This window comes from Dipodomys spectabilis, unplaced genomic scaffold (assembly GCF_019054845.1).
Source record: "Dipodomys spectabilis isolate Male_0828 unplaced genomic scaffold, ASM1905484v1 ptg000262l, whole genome shotgun sequence".
Classification (NCBI taxonomy): Eukaryota; Metazoa; Chordata; class Mammalia; order Rodentia; family Heteromyidae; genus Dipodomys; species Dipodomys spectabilis.
The window spans coordinates 3347675-3374778 of NW_024870939.1; the positions used below are offsets into that span (position 1 = coordinate 3347675).

General features: G+C 42.7%; 1 protein-coding gene across 2 annotated transcripts in view; it reads right to left on the minus strand.

Annotated features, from left to right (window-relative positions):
- The window catches only part of Slc4a5 (solute carrier family 4 member 5), a 75116-nt gene that overhangs the window by 33109 nt on the left and 14903 nt on the right, over positions 1-27104 (minus strand). For both annotated transcript variants that reach the window (XM_042699713.1, XM_042699712.1), the window contains exons 3-7: positions 24166-24295; positions 5664-5824; positions 4710-4865; positions 3403-3498; positions 2577-2632 (exon numbers count right to left, since the gene is read on the minus strand). In XM_042699713.1, the coding sequence (XP_042555647.1) occupies positions 2577-2632; positions 3403-3498; positions 4710-4865; positions 5664-5824; positions 24166-24295 (599 nt within the window). The remainder of the gene's footprint in view (positions 1-2576; positions 2633-3402; positions 3499-4709; positions 4866-5663; positions 5825-24165; positions 24296-27104) is intronic.

Below are 27104 nucleotides of genomic sequence, written 5' to 3' on the forward strand. Positions count from 1 at the left end.
TATGACCCTAAACACTTAACTGGTCTGAGGGGGTGCAGAAGAGTCCTGGGTCTTTCTGGATCTAGGCCTGGACTATAGCTTCCTTCACTGCAGCTAACTGGAATCTTAGCACTTACAAGGCCATATGCCTAGACCATTCTCTGGTGGCAGAGTGAACAATGAGGCTTGTTCTGATGGTCACAGGGGAGGCCTTGTTTTTCATTTTCTACCAGCGAACTTTTCGACTAGTCTCCAAGTTTTCACAAGACTTCCATTCCTTCAGGTTACTCTTCAGGTTAACTTCTGAGGCTTTCCAACTGAGTATCCCTCTAGTCCCTCTGAATACTGTCTGTCCAGAGAAGGAAGGTTAAATAGACAGATTGACAAGATCTGTTATAACAGTCAGGTATTAGAAAAGCCCTTGGCCCAAGCTTATTCCTACTGATGTTTATGACCACTTCTCCTGAGCTTCTTCCTATCCCCATTGAGGGGTCAGTTGTTGGAAAGGTAGATAAAGGAATGGCCAACAGGTCCTTTTCCTTTGTTCCCACAACTGTTTCCTGATATATCTCTTGGGGATGGGGATGATGAACACTTGGTTAAATGGCATGAAGAAAAGCACGTGAGCTAGGGTTGTATCCTCATAACATTTTAAATATAAATTAAATTCCACAACTCCCCAGGCAACCAATAATACCCTCAAGGATCCTAATAGTAGAAAGCAGGAGTTGACAGGAAGGCCAGAGGTTTTAGGTTCAAAAAGTCCCTTTATTAATCAGATGTAGCTGATTAGTCAAACCTAACTAACTAATAAGCATGTTCTTCAGAATGAATTGCTAGGCGTGTGAAGGCAGCCACCATCTATACTAGCTCCATGCTGCCAAACATCAGGTTGGATTTGGAGGTCCAGTGGAAAGGAGGAGAAGGTAAAATGGGCATGAGCGCTCTGGAAAATAAGGATTTTAAAGTAATAATACTGCATAGAGGCCCAACCAATTCACTTGTAATCTAAGAAAGAAGAGGCCTTGGTCCTTCCTTACAGGTTGGGACATATTTTGTTCAAGAGGGCTTAGTAGTGATATCCCAGGAATGGTGCATATTGGTAAAATGGCCGCCCTGGCTTAGCTGAACATGGGCTTGTTCAACCTAACCCCTCTCCCCCCAGATACTCTGGCCCAGCTTTGCACACAGAGTCTCTGCAGCACAACGTCACTGCAGCACAGCCATGCTATATGAGCCCACTCTCTGTTCACCAGGAACCCACAGGCTAGAGGAGGCATGGAATTTTGCTTTGCAAAAGCCAACAATGTACAATCTTCAGAAAGGTCCCTCTGAGCTTACACCTAAAGAGTACCCACTCACATTTAAACCACTGTTGCCACAAATCACAAATACAGAGAAGCAGCACTGCATATGAGGAAAAACACACTGGTTACCAGGTATTGCGTTCTTGGCCCCAAATCAAGGCCACACTGCCTGATGAAAGTGATAGCCTGTATGATTATGGCAACTCATACACATATTTAAATGGGTTGTGAAAGTCTTTTACTAGGTAAACCTTTCATGCCTTTGCTCCACTGTCCATGTGCATAACTATAACAATGATCATTTGTTTCTAAATATGTCAGAACACTGACTGGTTCATAAATTACTCCAAAATGAGTGCTCTGGAATCTGACTGCCTTGATCCAATCATGGTTCTGTCATCATTCAGTAGTATGGACTTGGGTATGTCATTTACCTGTTTTTAGCTTCAATATTATCTCATCAGCAAAGTGGGAATCACATCAGAACCTTCACGATCCAGACAGTGCTTGCCACAGTGTTGTATACTCAGGATGTGGCCTTTAAGTGCTGGTTCATGTCATTGTTTTTATTTCAGGACACTGATTTGAGGGCCTGATTTTACTTTCCAGCAAATTTGGGTGTACTTTGAAAGTACTTGAGGCCACCCAAGGTCTTGATCACTCCTCACCAAGTTTCAGGTGACCTTTGTCATCTTTCTTCCTACTCCTGGGGAAGGGGCACAAGTGAGCCTCCTGCCCTGAGCAGTGCAGAGTTAGAATTGTGGAGCCCTCCCTTGAGCTTCCTGGGGTGTCATGGTCACAGAGTTCCTGGCTATGGGACTTAGGAACTGGCCTTAACCAATTGTAGGATTCTAATCTCACCAAAGGTGTTTCTGCCAAGCTGGTAGGAGACCAGGGTAAATGTTCTCCCTTAGCTGAAGAAGACACTCTACAGGGATGTTCCACAAATTAACCACCACTGTCTCTCCATGAAGAGGACCTATTTCCTCCTCTCTGACTTCTCCAGTCCCTGTCTCTAAAGGTCCTCATGGGTCATAGGGGAGACTAAGCTATGTGCGTCGATTTTTTCTATCTAGTCCCAAACTCAGAGATAGCTGTCACTTCGTCCGATCACGTTCTCTGTTACTGACTGGGGTCTGTCACAGAACCAGCATCTAGGACCTAATACTGGGGAACTTTCTGGAGACTGCTACCCCTGCCTTCCCACAGGGGCTCTCTGCTCCCAAAGGCTTCTAGTAAGAAGCTTCCATTACAGCCCTCCATTACAACCAAGTGCAGGGGCTTTCCTACCTGGTCTGTGTTTGGGGTGCGGGAAATGTCATTCATGCTCCTGCTCTGGGCATGACCTAGGAAAGAAGAAAAGAAGGTTTAAAGGAAGATAGGCTCTTGTAGATCCTTTTCCCTTGGTCCCTATTCTTGACTCTCCCATGTACATAACCAGAGTAAGACACCTTCCCACTCAATCCTGCATCCCACTTAAGCTGGCATCCACTCATGGCCTTTCCCCTTGATGGCACTTTCTTGAACAAATAACTAAATTTCAGGTTTCACTTCTTCTGAGTTTTCCCTCTACTGCACTCTGGTCTCTACCCCTTTGCCACACCTTCTTTGTCTATACCAGATGCCATCTCTGTGCCAGGCTAGATGGGAGGGACAGAGATGCATGTTCAGAGGTATAGGCATCACTAAACTTGAAATTTGTTGGTGAGAAAGATGAGTAGTTAGGATTATAGGCATGAGCTACTGGGGTCTAGAACCTCATCCATTTTTAATCCCACTTCTGATAAGGCTTTGTACCAGAAAATAAGGGGGAATGATTGGCTTAGTGAAGGCAAAGTTAAAGACCAATATCAACATGCTCAGAACACAGGACTGGTATTGATTATGCCAGAACTGATTTAGAAATTCATTTTTCCAGAAGAATCATCTGGAACATTATGGTAGTAAATCAGGCCCTGAGGGCAATCCAGGCATAGGGTGTGGTGAGATTTCTCCTGGCGATATCCAGAGAATTTTAGATCATGGGCTCTATCTTCTCCATCTATGAAAATGTGGGCTTCAAACAGCCATGGCAGGCAGCACAAACTTATCACTGAGCAGCAGGGAATACACTCACACAGATGTCCATAATTTGCACTTTGCCTCATCCTCAGGTCCTCAGTGGATCGGTGTAGACTTGGGCCAGCTGTGGGGCTCCGGGCAGGGCTGCGATCTGGGAGCAGGAACAGAAGGACTTGGTTTCACAACCTTGCTGGTGTAGTATAGCTTCCAGGCTAAATCTATACCCATGTACAGTTACTTCAACTAAGCAAAGTGAGGCTATAAGAGATATCTCTTCCCTTCTGAGGAAGAGATTTTTTGGGAAAGCAAGCTAATAGTCTGAGTAAAATTTAAAAATAAAAATAAAAAATAAGATAGGAAAAAATAACTATACAATGGATTAAACTGATGCCCAGCACAGTAGACTGCCTGAATTGTTCACTGATTATACCACTGTCTGTGCAACCTTAGGCAAGTTATTTAGCCTCTCTGTGCCTCCAGTGCCTCATCTAGGGATAAGGAGACTAGCACCTACACCACAGATATAGTGAAGGTGATGTGAGTTCCTACAGGAAGGGCACTCCCACCAATGCCTGGAACATGGGAAGTGTTGTGCATATACCTGCAGCTATTTAGATATGTTAAGCACTTTCCTGCTTTTTATATACTTCATTTAAAGGCTTTCCTTAAGGGTTTTCATTCAGTAATTTTATCATTTTTGTTCTGGTGCCTGTAGTTAACTGACAGATTTACCAGAACCAGTGTCTCCAAGCATTTCAACTTAGATATTGAGAGAGGAGAGCTGGAAGGGGACAATACACTCTCCCTTAATGGCCCAAGCTCTGCTAAGAATGCCACCAGCTGCCAGATATACCAGCCCTGGCAGCTTGGAGGTGTATCCAGACCCTCCTGCCATCTCTATGTGCTCCATTTTCTGTTGAAACTCCCTGAATCTCTTGGGCATTCATGGGGAAAACCAGGACCTTTCCTAAGTGAGCACATCTAAAAGTATGCACATATATGGCGCTGGGGGTATAATCTCACAGAGTTTTCTAATTTACCTCTCTCTGCCAAGCCAAACTCCAAACTGAAGCCAGCATTCCAAAGTAGGGCTCAGTGAATGCAATGTACAGTCCAGGCTGAGCACCCAGGAACATTTCCTAGGTATTGCTCTGTGCTGAATGAGGAGATAGCATTGTAGTATAGCTGGGGTCCCCAGAAGTTTGCCAGCTAAAGATAAACTGAGGGATCCCCAGAACCTCAGTTTCCCCAGGATAGTAAAGACAGTCCCAGACACCAAAGTGGGCTTACTTGAGCTCACATGGGGCCTGATATTGCTCCCCGCCACCTGCTCAATCCCCACCAGCATATAGCCCAACTCACTTGTGGTAGAAGAGACTGACTTTCCAATGTCCACTAAGGAGCGGTGGATGGGCTTCTTGGTTTGGTGACGATGCTTCCTCAGGAGGACGTAGCTGACCCGTTCCCGGAGCTCTGGCCGCAGAAGCCCGTCTTCAATCTGCTTCTCAATGACATCATCTGAAAGGGAAACAAGCATACCTGGTCCATGTGGGACAGAAGGGACCCAAGGTGTGGAGGTTTTCTGTTTCGCCTATGATTAGTGGGATTGAAAGTGAACTAAAAGCGGCATGGGACACAAATAGTCCTGGCTTTGCTGCTTGCTAGCTGTGAAAACCTGGATATATCACAAATCCTCAGCCTCTTCATGTACAAGGGTGTGTGCATGTCTTTATGGCTGTGCAGGCATGTATAGAAGTCTCTGCTCTTTCTATAAATGGTGTGAAAAGCAAGTGAGATAGTACATGTGAAGGTGCTCTACAAAGCACAAAAGTACTTTATCAAGTGATTTGAGCCCTAAAATGAATTATATTTAGAAAAGCACTTTGACCACAATACTTCTGGCAAAATCAAATGAGCTAGGACAAAACTCATTTAAATTTCTAGGGACAATAAGGCAAGCCACCTCCTACTTCTGACATTCCACTAAGTGAGAGCCAATTTCCTAGAAATGATTATCCATTTTTCCCTGAAAAGAAACAGGTTATCGTGACAACAGGTGTTTTTGACCATGCGAGGAGCCCTTCTCCCTTTTTGCTACTTTGCTGGGTGGAATTTCAGAGGATGATCTCTTACTCAATAATAGAACTCTATGTGATACTAAAACTTGGGAGTTGTTGGGACAGTGCCTGAGGGGCACCAGAGCTAGTCACCTGGCACAGGCTAGTCACCTGGACTTGCAGGTGGGATCAAGGTGGAAGGAGTTTCCCTGGTTTGTGGAGACCACAGGAAAGATGCCTGCAGTGGCCCTTGCCTCACCTATGATCTGTGGTAGGGAACCACTGTCCAGATCCAGCAGTACTGTCCCTGTCTGCAGGCAGGTACGGAGCTCGAAGAGGCTGTGCAGGGACAGTGTGGACACGTGGGGCTTGCTCCAGCGTTCGCCACCTTCCTCTACCTTTTCTTCAAATTTTATCCACCTGGAAGAGGTAAGGATGAGGCTTAGCAAGGCCAATGCCTTCAGGAGGAGGCCCTACCCAGATCTCTCCAGCAGATATAGGCCTAAGGACCCATGGGGTTGGGACATTGGTCCTAGACTCATAGGCAGAGTCCTAGGCATCTCTTTTAGGGATGTCCTTGTCTGTCCCCACACTTCTTGATGCTGTCATGCTAAATACAAGGTAGACTTCAAAGAATAGCCAAGAATTAGCATGAGGAATCTTTCTGGGGGTAAGAGACATGTTTTAAAAATAGAGAAACAGTGATAGATGAACAATTCATATTTATTAAACATAAAAATATACTGACAAGGCAGTTCTAGTAATTCTGGAGCAATTTTATAAAGTCTCAATTGGAACCTGGTTATTCTAGGTTGATCACTTGTAAGGGACCAGTATGGTTTGCTGGGAGGACCAAAAGTATTTCCTCTGGTTCTGATACAATAAATGGGGTTTCCATACTTCTTACCCTGTGATTTGACTCTGAAAGTTCAGGTTAAAATCTAAAGATCATTTGCAGAAAGAAAGAATTTAAATGAAGGATGTGTAGAAATTTGTTCTTTCAAGAAGTCCAACAATCACAGACTGCGAGGGTGATGAGTGGGGCAGAGGCAGCACGGGGCTGTGCCTCCCTGTCAGAGGCAACTCCAGCAAGCCTCTAGCCAGAGGGCTGCCAGGGCGCCAGGTGTCCTCATGGTAGACTCTTAGCTCACTTTTGTAAGACATCAACCTCATATTGGTGGGTAGCTTTCATCTGTCCCAATTGAAAGCTCAAGGGAATAGTTTTGGACCATGACTATCTAATTCCAAACTTCTCTGAAAAAGCAAATTGCAAAGAGTTGAGGAAAAATTTTAAGGTTAAGATAGGGGGATGAGGGCTGGGAAGGTGGCTCAGTGGTAGAACGCTTGCCTTGCATGCATGAGGCCCTGGGTTCGATTCCTCAGCACCACATAAACAAAAAGAAAAAAAGCCGGAAGTGGCACTGTGGTTCAAGTGGTAGAGCACTGGCCTTGAGCTGAAGAGCTGAGGGACAGCATCCAGGCCCAGAGTTCGGGCCCCATGACCAGACCAAAAAAAAAAAAAGATATGGGGATGAGACATAAATTAGGACATATAAAAACTTGCTTTGAAAAGCTTGAGTAATGTAGTCAGATATAGACAAGGAGACTAATGGAAACAGACTTGAGTACTCATGAGAACTTGGGTTTTGATGAAGGAATTGTTTTAAATGCAACCAACCTAAAAATAAAGCTTTAAATACTTTAAAAAAAAACTGAACATCAAAATAAATTCTTCATGGATTTGATTAATTGCTAACCTTAAAAATTCTCACCCATGGGGCTGGGAAGGTGGCTCAGTGGTAGAGCACTTGCCTTGCATGCCTGAGGCCCTGGGTTCAATTCCTCAGCACCACATAAGCAAAAAGAAAAAAAGCCGGAAGTGGCGCAGCTCAAGTGGTAGAGCGCTAGCCTTGAGCTGAAGAGCTGAGGGACAGCACCCAGGCCCAGAATTCAGGCCCCACAACTGGACCCCCCCCAAAAAAAAATTCTCACCCAAAAAAAAAATTCTCACCCATAGCAAAAACGAATCTATATAAAAATGTAAGAGTACTAGAAGAAAATGTACAAGAGCATTGATTTCTTGGAGAAAGATATCTTTAATAAGACATAAAAACATAAAGTATAAAGAAAAGCATAAAACTATTCATTTGATTACATAAAAATAAAACAAAAAGTTCTGTATAAAAAAAAGACATTAACCAAGTTCAGAAAAAAGGTAATGTACCAGGAAAAAATGTTTCTAGCACAACCTCAAAAGATGAATATTTGTAATATAGTTCCCTTACATTAATAAGAGACGCTCACATTTTCCAGTAAAAGTGAAAATTTCTGAAAAGAAATTAAGATGACAAAAAATGAAAAATGGGTGCTGGTGGCTCACACCTATAACACAGCTACTCAGGAGGCTGAGATCTGAGGATTGCAATTCAAAGCCAGCCCAAGCAGGAAAGTCCATGAGAATCTTATCCCCAATTTAGCTGCCAGAAAACCAGAAGTGGAGTTGTGGCTTGAAGTGGTAGAGCAATAGCCTTGAGTGAAAGAGCTCAGGGACAGTGCCCAGGTCTTGAGTTCAAGCTTCATGACCAACAGAAAAAAGAAAAAGAAAAAAAGAAAATGGCCAACTTCACTAGTAATTAAAGGGTTTTTTAATTAGTAAAAATGAAATATCATTTTTCATTTCTCGTATTGGCAATAATAAAGAAGATGGACAGTGCTCGCTTTGGCAGCACATATACCAAAATTGGAACAATACAAAGAAGTGTTCCATATTTTTACATCACCTTTACAACAAAAAAGATAGACAACTTTCCACATAGGTGTAAACTTGTACACATTGCCACACATGTACTGCAGATCTAATGGCAAAGCTTTCTTGATGTTTGCATGCCTTTTGACCAAGTAGTTCCATTTCTAGTAGGTTATCACAGGAATTCCTTAGGACCGGCTCTGTCAACATTAGCTAAAGGTAGAGTAGGATCTTCAGAGCCTTCTCTTTATGCTTTAGTTGTCCTAATTGTGTGACTAGAGTCTGTTTACCCTTACTCTATACCAGTGTATATCTGTATGTCCTTATACCTGTATACCTCCCATGTACTTTAATATATATGAATTCCAGCAAAATGGAGATTTTGGTCAGCAGGCCTAGGATAAGAGTCCAAGATTCTACATTGCCAACAAGCTCCCAGGTATCTGTTTTCAGTGTCTCATGACACTCATGAAGAAGGCACTACTTCCTGTTTCCCATTGACCAGCTAGTGGGTCATCTCTTCCACAAGGCCTATATGTATGCTGCTTATTTCAGCTATAACAAACACCCAAGGATGGTGGCTCGCAAATGATATCATCTGGAAAGCTTGCAAAAGTATAAAGCTTGCAAAAAGCACAGAGTTTCTGATTTAGTGTCTTGAGGTGGAGGAAGGGTTCTCACGAGTTTGTTGTCAAGAGTTTGATCCCCAGGAATAAATTTAAACATTTCAGTTAGGGATGGTGGCACATGCCTATGATCCCTGCACTTGGGATGATAAAGCCTGAATTTGAGGCCAAGGGTCTGATGTCCAAGTTATATCCTAGATGAAATTATATACCAGCATATCTAGGATAGGGCCCAGGCTTCTCTGAAGTATTACAACTTGTTCTAGGCAAAGTTTCTGACTTAGGCTTAGAGCCTAAAATAAAACTTAATTATAGTCAATTTACTTTCTAATTACTTTAGTATACAACAACTATACCAGACATTGGACTCCTTAATGTTTACTCTCTAGCATCCCCTGTCCAGATCAGCCCTCATTACATGCTTGCTATCTCCTGTTTGAGAGTGAGGACTTACTGATCACTCTGAGTGAAGTTTGGCTTTGAAAAAAAATGACTAAGATAAAAAGAGCTTGGAACCTATGTGTTTTAGTATACTTCAAAATATTCAGAATGGTCTATACAATGATACACTCATAGTCCAGTATCATCAACCACATAGGTGCAGAGATCAGTGGGGCATGAGCTGCCCTCTGGTGGATGTGTATACCACCAGCTATGAAATAGTCTTGTAGAAAGTCAGACAGGGCCTAACAATGAGTTCACGGGAACTATAGAGAGAAGAGTAACATGCCAAACACTACTACCACAGGGACGAATGAAATGAATGAATGAAATTCACAGTGTCAAAAACAGATAGGACAAAGGATGCCACTTTCTTCTATATTAAGTGTAAGGGAGAAAATAAAGGAAGGGAGGTTATAACCTTAAAATGACTTCAGACGTGTTTTCTGATGCAGTGTGTGGACCAATTGTACTTTTAAAATAATAAATGAGATGATCTAGAGAAAATGAATACTTCCTGCATAATTTTATGAGATTAAGGAATTTCTGATATTTCTTTTCAGATCTGCTATGGTTCTTTTAGTTCTATTGAAAAGAAAGAGACCTTATCTTTTAAAAAGAGATACAAAGCTGGGCGTGGTGGCTCACACCTGTAATCCTAGCTACTCAGGAGGCTGAGATCTGAGGATTGTGGTTCAAAGCCAGCTCAGGCAGGAAAGGCAGTGAGACTCTTATCTCCAGTAAGTCACTCAGAAAACCATAAGTGGCACTGTGGCTCAAGTGGTAGAGCACTAGCCTTGAGCTGAAGAGCTGAGGGACAGCGCGCAGGCCCAGAGTTCAAGCCCCATGACTGACCAAAAAAAAAAAAAAAAAACCAGATACAGAAACATTTACAGATAGAATGATTTAGAAGCTGGGATTTGTGTCAACATGAGCTAGGGTGTATATCCAGAACAATGAGTAGGGGCAGAGGAACAAAATTGGCTAGGAATTAGTAATGATTGAAGCTGGGTGATAGACCTATGGGGGTTCATTTTATTAATATTACTTTTGTGTGAATTTGAAAACAAACAGCTGGGATTTTATGCCTATAATCTTAGCTACTCAAGAGGCTGAGATCTGAGGACTGCAGTTCAAAGGCAGCCCAGGCAAGAAAATCCATGAGACTCTTATCTCCAATTAACCACCAAAAGGCTGGAAATATAGCTGTAGCTTAAAGCTGTAGCTACAGCTTAAAGCTGTAGCTAGCTTTGGGCACAAAAGCTCAGGGACAACACCCAGGCCCTGAGTTCAAGCACTAGGACTGGCATGAAACAAAACAAAAAATACTTAAACATGTTCTAACTTCAATAAAGAATTGAGTTCGTTAAAAAGTCTCTGGTCAGGGGATGGGAATGTGGCTTAGTGGTAGAGTGCTTGCCTAGCATGCATGAAGCCCTGGGTTTGATTCCTTAGGACCACATAAACAAAAAAGCCTGGAAGTGGCACTGTGGCTCAAGTGGTAGAGTGCTAGCATTGAGCAAAAGAAGCTCAGGGACAATGCCCAGGCTCTGAGTTCAAGCCCCAGGACTGGCCAAAATAAAAGCTTCTAGTCAAAACTAGTTTTAAGAGCTGATGGATGCCTGATAAAATGATTAATGTAATACCACAGGATACATTATAAAGTGACCTTTATTCTATAGTTGGCTTCAAAAAGTGGGGAATTAGAGTTGGAGAAGCAGGTCAAGTGGAAACAAAACCCCTGGGCTGGAAAAAGCCTTTTGAGGGATTTGGCCCAGGTCTGGCAGTGGCGTAACACCCCTGGCACACACAGAGGCAAGCATTAGGTGGCCCTTTCTGGGCTAGAATGTTGTTGAACAGAACCTGGAAAAGTCACATGCCACAGAAAGCAGTTTTCTGTCACGCAGAGGGAAGTCTAGAACTGAGACCTGTTCTGTGCCTAGTAGCTTGGTCACAAATGAGATTAGACATTGTAGCAGTTCCAGTAATAACCAAAATCGGAGAACACATCACAGAGCTTGCTACAAGATACAGTCAAGGAACAGGGTTTCCAACATTCAAACCATGGGACATGAATACAATGTCCTTCAAGAAGAATTTGGGAAAGGCTAAAAGCCAAAAGACCTGAATTATAGATACTTCTTCAAAAGAAGAGTGGTGATGGTAACTTATCCTGCTTCTCCCCTGGCTAGATTAAATATCAGAAGTCTCATTTAATGGTTACATTAAAATCTGAGTACTTTGGGGAATTCCACATTCCCACACTAATTACATCAGAACCTCAGGAGGCCTAAGAAGCAGACAGCAGTATTTCTTAAAAGGAAAACACAGATCTTTAAGAAGAAAGAAAAGAAGATTTGTCTGTTAAGTGGGATTAGATGAGGGCAAAACCTGAAAATTGTAAACAGTATGGCTGAAGGGGATGTCCTTTACTTTCTGTACTTAAGATGCATATTATTGTCATTAAATCGTGTCCTGGCTTGTTTGCAAATAATGCTCACTTTTTGATATGCTAATCTCAATTAGGATAATAGTTCATCTACATTAATATATTAGTTAATAACTATTAATGAAACCAATGTGTTAAACAATATATAATATAATGTATTGATAAGTTTATAATATTGATGTAGTATTGATAATTTATTAATTAGTCATTGTTTACTAATAATTTATTGATTAGGATAAAGTTTACTAATTTGGATGTATTAATAACTTAATATATACTTATTAATAGGATATATTTATTAATAGTATATATTAGGATGATTTAGTAATTAGGATATGTTTTTACTTTTCCACACCCCCATCCTCCCAATTTTAAAAGACTATCATCTCCTGTAGAATGAAAACTTTAACATTAATACTATGCTGCATCTGTGGCTAGGTGAGGTGGGTACCTGCCAGGGGGGTTGGGCCAACAGGGGAGTGAATGAGAATGAATATGATCAAAATAGTTTGTTTTCATGTACAAATATAGAACAAAGAAACCTACTGAAACTGAAGAGAGGATGAGGTATGAGAGTGATGGAGGGGAGGTTGGTTATGATGCATTCGTCCAGGTGTGGAAGTGTCACAATGACACTTTCTTTGTCAAACTGAGTTGTTATAATTTCTTAAAAAAGACTATGTTGCCTCCAAATATTTAGGAATTGTATTTATGTAAACTTGTTTCTTACATGAAATTAAGTTTACTCATCTAAAATGTATCAAGTCCACAGTTAAACTATGCTTACTCTAAGTGGCGCCTCTGACTTCATTCTGAAATCTTCTTGCTCCATCCCATTTCCCATCACCAAAACACCTAGCTTCCATGTATGGTTACAAAGACATAATTTTGCTTTTGCCTCAGGTCTGCTGATTATTAATTTTGAGACTTTGAGAAGTTTATTTCTCAAAAGTAACATGAATGTGAATTTTTCTCCATTAACAAACAACACTATTTAACTTCATACAGAAGTCATATCAGGACCCTGAATTTCCCAGCAGAAACTGAAAACCACTGTTCATTCTCTTCAAAAGCTAATTGAAGTTTTTCTTAGAGATCTCAGAGGAACCACTAAGCATTTTGGTTTTTTTTTTTTTTTTTGAACACCAAGAAACAATTTATGAAAGAAAATGGGACACCTAGGCAAATTCTGTCCTATTCTTATAATTTACGTGGAAAATTCCCACTATATAAAAGCACAGACATGAAAATACATATGTGAAAGAATGAAATACTATTTTTACAAGTGCTCTGTGTGTTCACAAACCAAACCTGGCAGAGAATTTGAAAGAGGTTAAGTGTCAACACACACATGGAAAAGTTTAGGAGGTAGCAAAAGGGGCTGACAAAAAATGAAAAGACCTCACAGGACTATTGGAGTATTCGCTCTAGCAAAGACTCAGAAATTTGTCTTTTTATTGTCCCAAAGATGATGACTAATGGCAATCAGTTCATAACGGCTGATATATAAACCTAAAGGCCAATTTAATTACAATGATTTATAATAATTATAGGAGCTAATTATTTTATTCTGTAGCCCATGCATTCTCTCCTTATAGGCAGATATATAGATAAAGTCAAGTTATCATCAGAACATTACTGACTATATTGCTGAATGCCACTGGCTCATGCCTACAATCCCTAGCTGCTCAGGAGGCTGAGATCTGAGGGTTGCATTTCAAAGACTAGGCAGACAAATCTGAAGACTCTTCTCTTGAATTAACCAGCAAAATACTATACCTGGAGGTATAGTCCAAGTGGCAGTGTGTCTGTCGTGAGCAAAAAAGCTAAATGAGATTGCAAAGGCTCTGAGGTCAAGTTCTAGTACCAGTACTGAATTTTTTTTTTTTAAAAAGAAGAATGGGGCTGGGAATGTGGCTTAGTGGTAGAATGCCTGCCTCGCATGCATGAAGCCCTGGGTTCAATTCCTCAGTACCACATAAATAGAAAAAGCTGGAAGTGGCACTGTGGCTCGAGTGATAGAGTGCTAGCCTTGAGCACAGAAAGGCTCAGGGACAGTGCCTAGGCCCTGAGTTCAAGCCCCAACATTGGCAAAAAGAAAAAGAAAAAAAAAGATGTTGCCAAGGATAAAATCAGAATGAAACACAGCATGTTAGATAATTGATTCAAGTGCTTAATAAACTCTCCATAAGGATCTTGAATCCCCATCTCTAAAGATGAAATATGCCTGAGATTGGAACCAGAGAGATGGGACCACTACCTTATAACTGTTCCAGAAACAATCCACTTTCTTCCATGACTGAATAACTCCCCATGAATCAAAGTCTCTCCTTTCCCTGACCTAGGAACCTTGGCTAAGGGCCTCTGCTGGGCCTCTACTTCGGCATTCCTGGAGAACCACCAGAGAAGTGATTGCTTTTAATCCTACAGTAATGTAGGATGGGGCAGGAGTTCCATCATGCTGCACATCATGTCTTTGCTCAGAGAGTGAGGATATCCCAGGCTAAGTGGATGCCATCAGACAAAGCTATTGGAAAATTCTGAATGGGCTTTCTCATTCAGGCAAAGACTTCTGCAACTAAATTACTCTGAGAGCCACTTCTCGGTGTATCCAAAAGGTATTTGTAGTTACCCAATAGGACTGTCAATCCTAATAGGACTGATTGACTCCTCAGAGTCCACTGGCAACTTCTTTCAGAAGAGGCTGGCTTTTCCACCTTCAGGCCCTCTCTCCCATCTTTGCTATTTAGGATACATTCCAACACACTTCCTCTCCAGGGGTCCAGCCTGGACAGAACACTCTCACTCCCATTTACCTTTGTGTCATTATCACATAGCATTTACAAATAATCCAATTGATCACATGAGGAAAGTCTTTTACTATTTCCATTTCAATGATGAAGAGATTGAGATTCTTAATAACAAGTAACCTGCCTAAGGCCACGCAATTTATGAGAGACAGAGCTTGACAGCAAGTCCTTTGGCTCTAGAGCCTGTGTCCTTACACTTTGAAAACAGACTTTGCCCTAGGTTTAGTTTTCTGTATATATGAGCACATCCCTACCTCTTACGCTGAATCAAGGGTTAAGAAATAATGCCCCCTGAGGTACAAGCATCACTGGTCTATTTTTTTTGTTTTTGTGCCAGTCCTGGGGCTTTTGAACTCAGGGCCTGGGCACTGTCCCTGAGCTTCTTTTGCTCAAGGCTAGCACCCTATGACTTGAGCTACAGTGCCACTTCCAGATTTTTCTTTTTATGTGATACTGAGGAATCAAACCCAGGGCTTCATGCATGCTAGGCAAGCACTCTACCACTAAGCTACATTCCCAGCCCCACTGGTCTATTTTTGATAACCATCTAGCCAAAAATATTTTGGTTATTTATATATGTATGTATGTTTGTATTTACAGGGTCTTGCTATATAGCCCAGGTTGATATAGAACTCACAATTCTCCTATCTCAGCCTCCTCTTGGGGGGCTAGGATTACTGGCATGAACCCATTTGCCCAGTTATTACATATTTAAAGAAAAAGAAGAATAAAGAGGAGAGGAAAGGAGAGAAGATGATTGGGGGGGGGGATATAATTCATGTGTAAAAAGCCTCAAATATTTTCTCTCTGGCCTTTAACAGAGAAATCTGCCAGAACCTATGTTAGATCATTTTGAGAACAGATTTACACCTCATTCTTTAAAAAATATAAACGGTGAGCTTATTTGAAAGAGAAAGGAAAGCCATGAAAGAAAGTAGTAAACCTCTTCACTGGAGAGGGGCCCCAAAGAGGAATCTGACCTTATTCATTTTAAGTATTACACAGGATCTACTACAATAGCCCTTCAAAAGTTTTTAGAAGGAAAGAAGAAAGTTGAACGAAATCAGCCTTTTCCAAGTTCTGTTAGACCTACAAGTTTAAAATGACATAGCTTTAGGGGTTGATGAATTCCATGGTGACATCAGCTCCATAGGTGCCCTCTTCTCCAAAAAAAGAGATGAGTTGGCACTGCTCAACCACCCATACTGTTATATGTACCTTAGAGCATTCTGAAAGTCCTTTCTGGTAGTAGAGGCATGACTGAGACCAAAGGACTGATTACAGTAAGTGCACGTCTCTACCACTACTACGTGTTAAAGATCTATTTGAGGTGCCCTCTCTTCCTGCTGTCCTTGGAGATATGCTTTCCCTCCCTGTACCTTCCCTGACTTTGATCTGGGTCACAGTGATGGGACAAGTTGGGAAGATCAGAGGCTCTCTGAAGGATTTTGAATTGAGAGACCAGTATTGAGGTAATCCTAGCACTCAGATGGCTAAAGCAGGAGGATTAGGAATTCTAGGCCAGCCTGGACGAGAAAAAGAAGAAAGGGAAGAGGAATAAGAAGAGGGAGGAGGAGGAGGAGGAGGGCTGGGAAGGTGGCTCAGTGGTAGAGCACTTGCCTTGCATGCATGAGGCCCTGGGTTCGATTCCTCAGCACCACATAAGCAAAAAGAAAAAAGCCGGAAGTGGCGCCGTGGCTCAAGTGGTAAAGCGCTAGCCTTGAGCTGAAGAGCTGAGGGACAGCGACCAGGCCCAGAGTTCAGGCCCCATAACCAGACCCCCCCCCCCCCCCCGCCAAAAAAAAAAAAAAAGAAGAGGGAGGAGGAGGAGGAGGAGGAGGATAGGGAGGGCATAGAAGGAGGGAGGGAGAGACAGAAAGGAAGGATGGAGAGAAAGAGGGAGAGGGAAGGAGAAAGAAAAAGGGGAAGGAAGGAAGGAAGAAAGGGAGGGAGGGAAGAATTTGGGATGATCCTTGGAGTAGAGTCAATGATTTTCGGTGTAGAGGACTAGGCAAGGGCAGAAACAAATAGAGGGTAAAGAAGAAGGGTAAAGAAGAAACAGAGAAGCAGACAACAAAAGCAGAGAAAGAGGGGCAGGCTGGCTTTCTAGGCCGAGTCCTTGGGTAACCAGACTTCCCCTGGTACCATGATGTTACCTAGTTTAAGTTAGCTTGAATAAGCTTCTGTTACCCACTCAAGGACAGGGGGACATCATCAGACAGACCACTTTCATGCCAAGACCCCCACTTAGGTGTCTATACTTTGATCTCTATCCATAGAAGTTACTTTATACATACATTATATCCATCCATACATACATATGCATGTTTTTACATACACACATACACACAATTCTTTATTTGTAGACAAGTCCTGATAATGAGTAGCATTTCTTTCCTCTGTAGATAACAGATATAGTTCTTGAAAGCTCAATTGAGCTCAGATTGTGGGAGCTGGAGGTAGACATAACAGATGTGGGCCCTTGACTTCAGCATAAACTACTATTGCCAAAATAGTTGAGGTTTGGGTTAGGGACTGTTCCTGTGGCTTCTCTAATATCTCTGACAGCTCTGGCTGTAACAAGATGGAATTCATAGCCACTCAAATCAAACTAAAACTTTTTTGGGGGGTTTCGGTCGTGGGGCCTGAACTCTGAGCCTGGGCGCTATCCCTCAGCTCTTCAGCTCAAGGCTAGCGCTCTACCACTTGAGCCACAGCGCCACTTCCAGCTTTTTTTCTTTTTGCTTATGTGGTGCTAAGGAATCGAACCCAGGGCCTCAGGCATGCAAGGCAAGCACTCTACCACTGAGCCACCTTCCCACCCCCCTAAAACTTTTTATAATGTTTTTGTTGCAAACTAAAAGCAAAAGGTTTTTGAGACAGTAAGTGAACATGAATCTAGCCATGATATCCAATCATATTAAGGAATTATTTTCAATTTTTGTTAAGAGACATATGGCATTGTGGTTGTATTCACAACTGAAATCTAATTTCACAGAGATGTATACTGAAATATTCATGACATCTGTTATTTTTTAAATATACTAGCAAAAGCAAACCAGACAAAAATCCCTAAAAATAACCCCCCACTAGATAGTATTTATCTAGTGCTAGATAAATATTAGTCATTAATGACGCTGAGTGATAGGTATATTATACTCTTCTCTCTACTTTTGTGTTAATTTTTTCTAACAATGGATAGATAAAATATAGATAGGTGTATAGATATGTATATACCTTGGATATAGAGATAAAAATATAAATAGGCAATTAACTGTAATTCTTGGTATAAAAGTGGTCTGATGATAGGCCTCCCCTCCTGACAATGGCAAAAGAAGCTTAATAATAGCAAACAAATGATTATTCAGACCAGAAGATGGGCAAAAGATGGAGGTCAGACAACTTAAAAAGACCATCAGACCATAAATCTCTATGCACAACTTCACTGCAATGAAACATGGCAGTCCTGATCATGGGGCCTGGGCCTGCTATCCTGGCTCAGGACTCCATCAATCCTCAGCTCCTTTTATCTGCTCGTCTGCCTTTTTCTCTCCTTAAACAAGGGATCAGCCTGGAGTTTCCCCCAATCTATGGGGAGCTCCTCCATCTACAAGCAGGGCCTGGCTTTGTCCAGCAGCCTCCCATACATCCTTTGTGCCCCCTTAAACCACACCTATCAGCATTCAATATGCTCACCTCTCTAATTCTCATAAACATCAGGCAAAGACCCAACCTGGGCCCAAATTCTCTATAAGAGACTTCTTTAGCTCCTGCTCTTCCCAAAGAAGTATCTTGGCAGAATTGTCCAAATAAGCCACTTTCTCCTTTTGACTCTCTTCTCAACCCACTGCCTCTATCTTCTGTCAGAAGAACGCTGTGCCTCAATTTGCTTTTGGTGCTCCATCCTATGAGTGTTCTTCAGTTCTTCAGCCCATTCATAGGCTATTCCCTGCATCTTCCCTAGTTTCTAGGATGGAGTTCTCTTCTTGTCCCCAACCCCTAATTCTCAGGCATCTCCTAAATTTCTTTTGTGGATTTCTCTTCCTCTGTCCATCCCTGAGAGTTTTGAGGTCTGTCCCGAGCTTTCCTCTCATTTCACAGGCCTCAGGACAACTCTACCTTTTTCTGTGGTTTGATTTCCATTTACATACCTCACAGAGCCCTGTCTCTATTTAACATCATACCTTGATGGCATTGTGATAACCTGCTAGACATCACTGAGGGTTTCCTCAAACATAACTTCCAAGAAATGGGATTCATTATAAGCCAGCCAAAATAAAACAAAATTACCAAACACAGCAAAACTTGGCACTTTTCGTTTGTGTTTCTAAAACTACTACTATTAGGTACCTACTTGCTAAGGTTAAAGAAACCTGAGTATCTCCCTGGTTACCCACCTGCAGATGCCATCTGTCATCAAGTCTTGTTGATGCTACATCTGAAAGAGCACCTCATATCCATTCCTTCTTTCTCTACTGCTAAAATCTTGTCTAGTGATTTATCAACCCCTACACTGGCCTAACTGGTCATTTCTTCTTTTCATCCTTTCTCCACATTAAAACCAGATAATCTCTCTCATACACATGCATAACTCTACTATCTTTCTACCCTAAACTCCTTCAGTGGTCCTTTGACAGTTCTAGCATTGAATTCAATCTGTACAGCATGGCCTGCATAGGATCTGCATGATCAGCTCTTACACAGCAGTCTGGCCACAAGCCTGCCTGTTCCTCAATGTGATTGTTTATCTTCTTTGCCCTGTCTGCTAACTCTGAGCTAACTTTGACTCACCCTTTAGATCTTCCTCTTGGAAGCCTAGACACTTGATACTTCCCTGTCAGGGATAGATACCCCTGTGCTGTTCCGTCACAGCACTGAAGTGCCAACTACTTTGTTCATATGTTCCATTGAACCAAGAGCCAAATTGAACAAGGATGACATTTGCCATGGTCCATTTTTAATCTCTAGTACCTGGCTCAGGGCTTGTAGATAGTAAAAAAAACAAAAAACAGGGCTGGGAAGGTGGCTCAGTGGTAGAGCGCTTGCCTTGCATGCCTGAGGCCCTGGGTTCGATTCCTCAGCACCACATAAGCAAAAAGAAAAAAAGCTGGAAGTGGCGCTGTGGCTCAAGTGGTAGAGCGCTAGCCTTGAGCTGAAGAGCTGAGGGACAGCGCCCAGGCCCAGAGTTCAGGCCCCACGACCGGACCCAAAACAAAAAACAAAAAACAAAAAAACCTTGCTTGTAGATTGTAAAAACTTAGTAAATGTTAACTGAATGAATTAAGTTTGTTGACTTTTGCACTGAACGCTCTTAGCTTCCCACTTTGCTTTACGGCAGTTCTGCCCTCACCTAAGGTTGACTCTAGATAGGTGTTGAGATCAGAGATGTGGGGATGCATTCTTCCCCATGCCAAGCAGGAAAATGACTCCGAGGGCATTATATGAGATTTTAAATGGGATCAAGTTCAAGGTTGAGAAAGTTGAACCTTTCTCTTCCATCATCTATGGAGTGAAAAAGTGTTCCTGCCTACATATGGAGAGCCATTCAGAGCTTTTGGTCTGTTTTGACCCAACTGGATGATCCACTTCTCATGCTCCTCTTTCTGCCCTCACCTTGACATCACAGGAATGTTCTCATATGTGTCTCATAAGAACCTTCTGGCAAGTTTATGCTCTTGGGCTGCTCTGAGTTGAGGCCAGAGAAGATTGGATTTGGAATTTGCTTTCAGAGCTTTTGGAAGGTGCTAAGCTCTGTTTATTCCTGAGTAACCACAAAGAGCCCTCCACACTTGGGTGGGTTCCAACCTGGATCATTCTTCTGTACAGTCAGGCAAACCTGAGAAAGGCCAGGAATCTGGGCAAGTTGTTTGCTCACAGTGAGGGGGTTGCTCCCTGTACATCTTCCTGACCCAGCCCTCGCTTTAGGCAAGGTCATTGTCAGCAAACAGCTGGCTGCTTTTCTCTCGTGGGAATGCTAAAGAGACAGTGTTAGTGAAAATCTATCTTATTAACAGCTGACCTACCAGCATTGATCACATTAGAAATGACCCTGCACACAGAGTCCTTGTTATGTGCATGGGGCAAGGCTCAGCAGAACTCAAAAAGCCACTTAAATCAGCAGGACTGACTTCTCCAAGGGCCTAAAATGAAACATCCCCCAAACTGTTACTCCCTCCCACCCCTACTCTGCCAGGGAAAATTCCTTGAGGATTTGAGATTTTCACTTGCTTAATCTCCTAACTCAATAAAGCAAACACTTGCCACAACAAATTAAATATTTTTTTATTAAAGGGCTCCCCCTCTTATTAAAAGTATTCTCTTTGATGTGGGTGTTATGAGTTCTTAACTTCCCAGGGCTTGAATGTGTGTGTGAGAGGTTGTCTCCCACTCCCCATTATTCTCTTCTGTTACCCCAAGGAGAATTTACTGATTCTTAGATTCTGATACCTCTGGCTTCTCTGGGGTGGGTCTACAGTTTACTAGTCTATTAACTGAGGACAGGATTCACACTATTATTTTGTTTTTCTTTGGGGTGTTGGTACTGGAGACTGTACTTGCTGGGCTCTACCACTTGACCCACATCTCCAGTCCTTTTTGCCTTTGCTTTATTCTAAGGCTGTCCTGGGCTGCAATTCTGCTTGTGTTCCCTGTGTCTCTGAGGATAACAAGCACAAATAACTGCATCCAGCCTACCCACTGAGCTTCCCCTAAATAGCTAGGTTAACAGGCTCTCACCACCACATGCAGGCATTAATTGAGATGGAATCTTGTCTTATATACTTCCCCCAGTCCCGCTCCCACCTCTGAGCTGGCCTCAAACTGCAATACTCTGATCTCCACCTCCCACACAGGCTTGAACCGACATGTTCTCAGTTCTTCACATTCTTTTGACAGGGTGATAGGCCCAAATAGGTCTGGCTAGTCATCTCTATTCTTGCTGTTTATCTACAAGTATGGCTTGGGCAAGCCATACACGTCCAGATCAGGGTAGACTTTTAGGCCAATGGTTCCTCTTCCAGCATCTCTCAAGGTATGACCAACTGGTCATACCTTGAAAACCAGACAGATTTAGTTGGACAGAAGATTACAGGAAGGTAGAGTAGAATATAGAAAAGGGAGTAGAGATGTGAAGACCCTCATATATTCTTTCCCTCTTCCCACTGTTTCCTGCCCCCTAATTGGCCCTCAGCTACTCCCCTCTAGGATCTGATTGAAATTAAAATTGAGTTCAGCCATTTGGAGTTCTGGTCCCTGCTATCCTTGTATGTGGATTTGAGCCAGTTACCCCTGAGGCCCTTTCAGAGTCTTCTCACATACTGTCTTCAGAGAGCCTGCCTTATAGGAAAACCTATGTACTTGAAGGTGATAACTGTAATTTAATAGGCATTTCTTCCTACAGACACCCTACAGTTCACATTTCAATTGCTGGTCTCTAGTTTAGAGGGCTCTGTGGAATCTCATAGAGAGAACAGAAATAGGGTGTGCTTGGTCTGTGGTATTCTTGTGGTGGCCATGTCTGTCGTAGGACTCTAAGAAGACCCTTTTTAGCTTTCCTCCCTTCTATTCACCCACCTCAGGCAGAATAGACTCTTACCCAGAGCAGAGAGTGGCTTCAGGCCCCAGCCCCTGGAAGGTGTTAAGCCATAATAGCTGGGATTAGAAACTGGTCATTTGAAAAGTCCGTCCTCCTATAAACCCTGAGTAGATGTCTTAGGCTTTTCAGTAGTCCTCATTTATCTCCAACTTCAATGGAATTGCCTCCAGACCTACATCCTACCTTAGAAGTCCAAACAGTTCCTGAAAGTTGAAGTCAAGTAGAGAAATGGCTGAGGTGCTTGAATGAAATGAGACTATAAATCATGTCAGAGTTCAATAAACAAGTTGAAGGGAAAAGGCTCCAGAGGCTCATGTGTAGGGCAGAGGGCTCATGGTTCCCTGAGGGCTGCAGGCCTTTGTTAGTCCGCCCTGTGACTTTTCTCTCAGACACCCCCACAGGAAAGAAAAAGCAAGAAAACTTGCGTTATTGAAATGAAATCTGTTCCTTCTTTTCTTACCGATTGTTGAGGCCAGGAAGGGAGATGGGTGAGGAAAGAACCCAAGACATACCTTGAGCGAGCTATCAGACTCTAGGTATCAGAGTGGCCCTCAAGCAGAACCAGTTCTGGGCATACCTGGGAGTTAGTCCCATGCATTTTCAACAAGGTCATTATTGCCTCCCAGGGAACAGAAACTAGTTCTTAGAGGAGCAAAATGTTAGCTGGCACCAACTACTAAGGTTTTGCAGTAGTCCAAAACTCAATTCTATTTGACAAACTCATTCCTTTCCATTTAATTTCTCTCATTAAAAATGCGTTAATTTTCTTTTCTTTTTCTTTTTCTTTTCTTTTCTTTCTTTTTTTTTTTGTGTGCTGGTACTAGCATTTAAACTCAGGGCCTGGGTACTGTCCCTGAGCTTTTTTGCTCAAAGTCGGTATTCTACTCTTGAGCCACAGCTCCACTTCTGGCTTTTGGTGGATAACTGGATGTAAGAGTCTCATGGAGGACTGGGAAGGTGGCTCAGTGGTAGAGCGCTTGCCTTGCATGCATGAGGCCCTGGGTTCGATTCCTCAGCACTACATAAACAAAAAGAAAAAGCCGGGAAGTGGCACTGTGGCTCAAGTGGTAGAGCGCTAGCCTTGAGCTGAAGAGCTGAGGGATAGTGCCCAGGCCCAGAGTTCAGGTCCCACAACCGGACCCCCCCGCCAAAAAAAAGTCTCATGAACTTTCCTGCCTGGGCTAACTTCAATTATGGATCCTCAGATCTCAGCCTCCTGAGTAGCTAGGATTATAGGCATGAGCTAACAGTTCCCAACTAGTTAAATTCATTTTTAACTTAATAGTTTCCTCTTGGAGAGGAGAAATACAGTAAGAAAGTTTGTAAAACATTAACACAGACTGCCTTCCAAATTTTCTCAGCATCATCCTGGAGTCCTTCCTGCTGCTCTTATAATTTCCTCCCTTCCCATGGGAAGAAGTTTATTTCAGTGCTGTCCTAGGCACTGGGGATATGGGTAGTGCCAAGAACTCCTTACTCAGGTCCTTTGTCAGTTTCTGTGACTTCACTGTGTGGTTCTCCCTCAAGCTTTCTGGATCTCCTATTCCTTCTGTTCCCCATGATTTCCTCCATGCCTACACCTCTGAAGCTCACTCTGTTTATTAATCTCCAAACTTTGCCAAGTCTCTTTTCTTCAGTGTCCCACTAGACCTTTGCATCTGTATTTTCCCTTCTGCTCAGATTTTGTGTGCCTGACACACAGTCTTTTTCTTCCAGGAAACCTTTTTTTCTACAGCATTTAATTAAAAACATTTGACTTTAAATGTTACATGTATGTGTATGTATGTATGTGTGTATATACGTATTTCTTATTGTTCTTCTAGAATCATATGAGTGACTCTTCTATCTTCTCACTTGAATTTTTATTTTTTGAAGATAAAGACAAGGTCATTTATGCCTGTTCCTTTGTGTCTAACACAGTTCTAGACACCAAGAAAGGCAGGTAGGAGGGTCTTTGTGGATCACTAAGCTTCCTGGAAGAACTCAAGGTTCAAGGCGCCAACTCCCACCAGGAGGATCAGTGTAGCCTGAGCCCTGGACACCCTTCAGGGAAAGTCCCACTACCTCCTACCTCCCTCCTGGGATTTTGTCTTACCTGGCTGACTCCTTCCACTCCATCTGGTCTCCATCATGCTGAAGCGTGTCCATCTCTGTGAAGAGGGTGGGGTTGGGAGCCTCATCTTCCTCCCCCAGGATGTCCTGGAGCTGCTCAGCAGCTGGAGACCCTGTAAAAGGAAGCTTTCAGGGTCCATGAAGTGCTCTGTGGAAGGCAGGGGGCCACAAGGCCAATAGAAATACAGCAGGTACTAACAACAAATGAAAGGTATCCCTCTGCCTGGTCTACCAGTGGCCCACTAGAAATCATTTGGACCACCAACTTTACTGATGGAACTAAGTCTAGCTTCTGACATCACTTTGGATTGGACATGGGTGAGATCTCCTTTGAGATAAAAGAGATAAAATGATATGATCTTCATTTTGACTCCAGGGTCTTGTAGTTGACAGTGAAGAAGGATGGAAAATAGCCAAAGTCAGGGCAGCAGCAAGAACCAGGAACAGAAAAGAAAGCTGAAGTGGGAATCACTCCAACCTGACTTTAGCATGAAAAACCCCAAGGGGCCCTCTTCCCGGCTGGGCTCCACACCAGTCAATTCCCAAGGGGACACTCAACCTTTCAAAAGCATAGATTTGTACCACTGTACCATAGGGGCCCACCTTCCTCATGGTAAGGTCACTCCGTTCCTGCTCTCCAGAGGCCCACTAGAAGTCGCCTGGGGTGCCATTTCTGAGTGTCTGTCTCTCAGATATCTTAAAGTAATTCTTAACATTGTGAGGGAAGGGGTGACATTGTCCAAAAAGAAATTTACTGTGACCCCTTTGTACATCACCTTTACAATAACAATAAAAAACAAATGTTCAGCATTCTATCACTGAAAGTCTTTTCCTCAAATCTGCTTCTCCCTCTCACTCTCTCTCTCTTCCTTCCCTCCCTCCCTTCCTTTCTTCTTCCCAATAGTGAGTGAATGCCTCCCATGTGTCACACAGACACTGTTCTAGGTATTGGAAATACAGCTATGAAGAAGATCCATGTGTCTTCTCTCTCCTAAGTTTACATTCTAGTGTTAGAGACAAATAATAAACAAGTAAACAAACCCATAAATGACCATTGCAGGTCATGATAAGTGCCCTGAGAAAAACTCAATGTCCAGGAGAGCTACAGGAGATAACATGGTGAAGAAAGGCCTCTCTGAGGAATGGTATTTGAACTGAGGCATGAACGATGAGAATGAACCACTTCTACACATCTAGAAGAATGCCCAAGGGTCCTGACATCTTGAGATAGGAATGTGCTGGTTAGTGTGGCTGCAACATGGTGATCTGGGAAGAAGGATGACTGATGTCACAGTGGTTACCAATACTTGGGCTAAAGGCCTCTCTGGCACCACTGCACAGGCCAGGCGCCCTGAAGTTACCATCACCTCACCTCTTCCCCCACCTCTACCTCCATATTAGAGAGGTACTGAGGTTTGAACTCAGGGCCTCCCACTTGCTAGGCACACACTCTACTATGGAGCCATGGCTCCTGTCCTTAGGCCAATGGATTCTTATTTGGGCAATGGCTGGCTAATTTATTAAGACAGTTAAAGAGAAGGATATTAGAATGTGTGGTGAAAAGGGGGTGAAATTGACCCCTGGGAGCCCACTGAGAGAAACAATTGAGAACAGCAGGTAGTAAACTGAGAGATAAGAAACAGAAAGGGAAGATTTGATGAGAACTTGTGAAGAGTTGACAGGAGACTGAACCAGGGAAGGGTAATGAGTTGGCGAGCAAGAGCTGTATTCTTGGAATCTCTATGCACTTGCTATGTTCTAAGAGAATTTAGGGGGGTTGGGGATTTAGCTCAGTGGAAAAGCACTTGCCTATCAAGTAAAGGCCCTAAGTTTTGTCCTCAGCTCTGCCAATAAAAGAAAAAGCTAAAAGAGTAGGTATTTTATTCTCATTACCTGATTTGTTTCTCTCAATACCCTGTTCACTTAAACTAAACTGTCTCATAAATAACTGGCAATTCTACAATTCAAATTCATATATAGATGATTAGAAGCTTGCTATTCATCCTTCCTCCCCTACAACTGTCAGACACAATTCCAGAGATGAAGACTGAACCAAACAGATCCTCTCTATACCTCTGTAATATAGCAGGTGCATAACTACCATCACCGTCAACCCCAGCACCTAGACTCAGGAATGAACCCCATTGCAGAAAACCACTCAACTTTGCAAATGGGAGATTACTGTCTTTGGCAAGGCTCAAGTACAGAAACCTTCTACTCACCCTTGTCAGCACCCTTCCCTATGCTACTCAACGTCCTTACTCTAACCTTGGCTCTTGAGTTTCGTGATCCATCTCTGACACAACCTCTCCAAGAAAATAAAAGCCTTAAAGAATGAGATCCATTAGATTCTTCTCATTTAATACTTCTGTGTACTATCCTCCTAGCCAGGCGCCAGTGGCTTATGCCTGTAATCCTAGCTACTCAAGAGGTTGAGATCTGAGGACCAAGGTTCAAAACCAGCCTGGGCAGGAAAAGTCTGTGAGACTCTTATCTCCAATTAACCACCAGAAAACCAGAAGTGACGCTGTGGCTCAAGTGGTAGAGCACTCACCTTGAGCTGAAGAGCTGAGGGACAGCGCCCAGGCCCAGAGTTCAAGCCCCATTACCAACCAAAAAAGAAAAAAGAAATCCATCCTCCTGCATAACCCTTGGTTTTATCCATTTGCCTACTACTCCCATTGTTTCTGGGTGCCCTAACCATTCCAATGGCCTAGATAACAGTTTGTTTGTTCATATTTATATATATTTTGTAAGATAAGATCTTACTTTGTAGCTCAGGATGGCCCAGAATTCATGATCTTCCTGCCTCTTCCTTCTAGAACACACCAGCATGCCTGGCTCAGTTTGCTTTAAAAGAAATTTTCATGACTCCTGGGAGTCATAGTATTCTTTGGGAAGCACCAGAAAATCAGTACATGA